Raw genomic sequence first — 4,297 nt, 5'->3', positions numbered from 1 at the left:
AAAAAAAAAAAAAAAAAAAAAATTAAAAAAATGGAGAAATGGCAAAACCCCTAAAGCCCTGCTCTACTTCCTCTCCCACAAAGAATTACCAGTAGAAAATCTGTCCCAAAATACATTAAACCAGTTGCATTGTCTAGCCACATCCATCCTGGTATAGTGATTTCCTAAGCTATTTAATTTCTTATTACCTATTGATCTAGGCATAGTGGGTATCTTTACACGTGCTCCAGGAGCCTGGGAGGGAGGGAAACAGAATCACAATGCAGCTTCAGGGCAAACCAGGGAATACCTGATATGATTTTTGCTGTTTAGCAAATTCGAAAGAAATGTCAAAAACAAAATCTCAACCTCTACATACCCTTCAAAGATTTGGCAGAAACCTTAGGTACAGTGAGCTGCAATTCTGGTTTGGATCTTATGGAAAGACTCAGCTGGCCAAGAAAGTTTCTTCTGATCTTGAGACAGCTCCATGGTAATACATATGGTAAAGATCAACAATATCTATCTGACCCCTTCCTCTTGATGAACAGTATGACACAAATATGCATCTCTGAGCCAATCCTGTTCACACTGTTCTATGTAGCAATGCTACAAAAGATAACTGTTATATTCAGGTAGGCACTAAGATCCACTTACTAGAGAGTTGCTTAAACTTCTAACTGTATGCTGGCTCCAAGGTTACCAGCTCGACACAGGATCTCTGACAACTGTACTGGTGGCCGCTCTGTGGAAGAGTTTCCACTCTTGGTAAACTATTTTGCAGCATCTGCACTGAGCTTTGGACTAACTTTCAGTTTAAGGAAGACTGAGATTATCCATCAGCCATCCCCTAGAAGAGAACATATGATCCCTTTTACCTCCAATGGAAGAACTAAACTTCCAGTTCATTCATGAGTTCATTTATTTTGGAAGTGTTTTGACTAATCATGCCAGCATTGATGGGTAGGTAGTCTCTTATATTAAAAAAGCTAGCATGGTCTCTGGCCCGCTTACAAAGCAAGTGTGAATCTAATGTGGAATCAAGCCTTCCTCCAAATTCAAGTTATACAAAGCTGTCATGCTTACCACCCCACACTGTGAAAGATGTGGACATTGTACAAAAGATGCATTGATCAATCAATTGGAGAAGTTCCAACAGAGGCTCTTTCACATCTTTATTCTTAATAAACTGGTGAAATAAACTGACCAAGAACAAAAGTCCTGCAGCATACTGGTTGGATGGTCACAGAGGAATTAACAACAACAACTAGGACAGACAATGCATGAATTCACAAGCAGCCACTTTATGGTGAACTGAAGTATAGGAAGCAGCAGCACAGTGGTCCAAGAAAGTACTTCATGGGCATACTAAAGGCTTGCTTAATTGATCATAAACTACCAGCCAACTCTTTTAACCTGTTAGTTGTAAATAGGCAGCAGTGTAGCATCAAGATAAGAGAAGGTATAAATCTTTCTGAACAACAGCAGAAGACCAGCTGACATGAGAAGCACTACAAATTTCATGACAAAAAACACACATATTATGCATAGGCATGGACAGTCATCTGTTTACTCACCATGTTTGACTCAGCCACCAACAGACACCACAGCATTATTATCCTCAGCTAAGAGGGACTCACTGTACAACTATGAATTCTAACAATATTTAAAAACATCTTTAACTCACCGAGCATAATATGTCACTGCTTCTTTGTAGTCCCCAGTGGCAAAAGCTTCATTACCTTTTTCTTTTTCACGATTCGCAATAAAGAATTTCTCTCTCTGAGACATACCTAGAATATAGCATTTATATATAACACCTAATATTTAAAGATGCAAAATAAGAAATTTAACACAAAAACTATCATTATAATTTGTACATCTCTTTTAAAATAGACACGGAATATGTTACTTTTTAAGATTCTTCTGTATGTAAAATGTGCTCTAAAATATTAGGATAAGCAGAAAGTCCAGCTCCAGAGATTTGGTCTGCTTTAGAAACATACTACTTGAAATACATGCAACACTTTACAGCATTTGGAATAGGTATTAAGGTTCTCTCCCCAACAAATATGCCACATACCCCTCTTTGTTTACATCAATGTTGAGATATATGGCCGCCCAGTATAGTGTAATGTCAATAATACGTTACAGCACAACTAACTCCAACAAGTGCATCACCCTAGACTTTGCTTTCAATTTTATATCTGTCTTTTAAAAGTGCAGACAGCGTTGATAACACTGTATTTCTAAACATCACCCTTCTTGATTTCACTTATCCATTTCATTTATAATTCATAATATTTCCTTCAAACAAAATTATATATGCCTTTCCTTCCTTCCCCATGGCATCCATTGCTTTCTTCGCTGCAAAAACCTATGGAAAAAGCAAACCAAACAGCAGCATGGTATATGTGCAAGTGGAGACATGGTTTTATCACATGGTTCCCTGTACCCAAGACCTATGCTGTGCTGATTAGCAAATTACAGGAGAAATAAGACAGTTTTACATGACATAGATGGCTGCTTCTTTTAGACATTTAATTTAATCTGTTACCATTGTGCTTGAAGTTGAAATTAATTTTATGGTTCATAACACTATACCCAGTATTACAATGGTGTCAAATCATATTTGTTAAACTGAAATTTATTATACTAAAGCACACCACCACAGTTTTACACAGGAAATGGGACGACTTTGTGTTTTTTCATTATACAGTATAATCTCTGTTATCCGGTACTTCACCATCTGGAATACCTTATTAAATGGAATTTCAGCACTGCACCACACCAGAAGCAGCAGGACGCACATGGCGCCGCACCACACCGCTTTGCCTCCCACTGCACCACTGAAAGCAGTGGGATGCACATGGCGCCGTGCCATGCCACTTTGCCTTCTGCTGCACAAGGGGCGGGAGAGAAGCTTGCACGCAGCAGCTGCCACCTCGCCCCCTCACCCCCCCATCCAGCCAGAAACCCTGTGCCTCAGGTAACTGGCATTTTTAGCTTACCGGCACCCCCCATTCCCCACTTGTGCCAGACAACAGGGATTTTATTGTACTACAATTTTCATTCTCATGACATTTATTATACTGACATTTCACTGCACAGGTTTCCCTCGATTTATGCGGATTTGATTTATGCAAATTCGCTCTTATGTGATGACACTTTTTATACCTGAAATTTATTATACGTGAGGGTAAATCCACTGTTATGCGATTGGCATAGGCGCCCTCTCCCCTCCCCCAAGCAGGTAAATCTGTGAGTTTGTGAGGTGAAGGGAAAGGGCTGTAAGCTGAGGGGAGGGGTAAGGGCAGGGGAAAAGGCCGTGGGGCTGGGACTCCACTAACTGCAGCCCCTGCTGCAGCTGCTCTGGGCACAGGGTAGTCCAGTGGCTACAAGCAGATGGTGTCTGCCACTCCCAGGGCTGCAGCAGGGGCAGGCAGCTGCCTGCAGCAAGACAAGAGCAGACTGGGGCCAGCGGTGGCACCAGGTTCTTCCCAGCACTCGGGGTGGGCTGCAGCGATAGGAGGGGGGCTGCAGCCACCCCAAAATTCACTGTAGCCCCCCACAAACTGCTCTCCCATCACTGTTGCCGAGCACTGGGAAGAACCTGGTGCCACCACTAGCCGCAGCCTGCTCTCGTCCTGCTGAAGACTGCTGCAGCCTTGGGAGCAGCAGACACTACCTGCTCGAAGCCAATGGGCTGCACCATGCCAGGAGGTTTGGGGCACGGTGCAGCCCAGTGGCTGCAGGCAGCTGGCATCAGCTGCTCGCCAGGCTGCTGCGGTGAGAGGGGAGAAGCAGATCAGTGGGGCTAGCGGGGAGAAGTGGGCTGAGTGGGGCTACCACCCACCCCAAGTACTGCAAAGAGCCCTGTGATGCCCATACCGCCCAGGAGCAGCAGACACCACCTGTCTGCAGCAACTGGGCTACGTCACGCCCCTCTCCCTGCCCCTTCCCTAGTCCCAGCCTTACTCCTTACCTCACCACTGTGAGAATGCATCCCTACCTGTTTCATTGTAAACTGTGTTCACTTTATGTTAATTCAATTTATGTGCCATTCCCTGGGAAAGCATCTATTACATAAATCAAGGGAAACCTATAGTAAGCTTTCTCTGTGTACATGAATGGCATCTATATACATAAGGGCTTAGTCTGTCTGTCTGTTTGTAACGTTCTTGGGAGGGGGTGGGGGGGTCCCGGAGAGGCATGGGTCCAGCCAATGCTGCATGCGGAGTGAATTGCCCATCAAGAATGACAGCAGGGTCGGAGTGCTGCCATGACAGTGGGTACAGAGAAAGTGGGGGGGGGAGGG

At 44.0% G+C, this 4,297-nt stretch overlaps 1 protein-coding gene across 2 annotated transcripts in view; it reads right to left on the bottom strand.

The window, feature by feature from the left end:
• SPAG1 (sperm associated antigen 1) overlaps positions 1 to 4,297 on the bottom strand; it is a 70,898-nt gene that overhangs the window by 48,828 nt on the left and 17,773 nt on the right. For both annotated transcript variants that reach the window (XM_019528007.1, XM_019528008.1), the window contains one exon: positions 1,667 to 1,772. In XM_019528007.1, coding sequence (XP_019383552.1) covers positions 1,667 to 1,772 — 106 coding nt within the window. The remainder of the gene's footprint in view (positions 1 to 1,666; positions 1,773 to 4,297) is intronic.

Source organism: Gavialis gangeticus, unplaced genomic scaffold (assembly GCF_001723915.1).
Source record: "Gavialis gangeticus isolate Ggan-Ray unplaced genomic scaffold, GavGan_comp1, whole genome shotgun sequence".
NCBI lineage: Eukaryota > Metazoa > Chordata > Crocodylia > Gavialidae > Gavialis > Gavialis gangeticus.
This window is presented reverse-complemented; position numbering and strand designations above follow the sequence as displayed.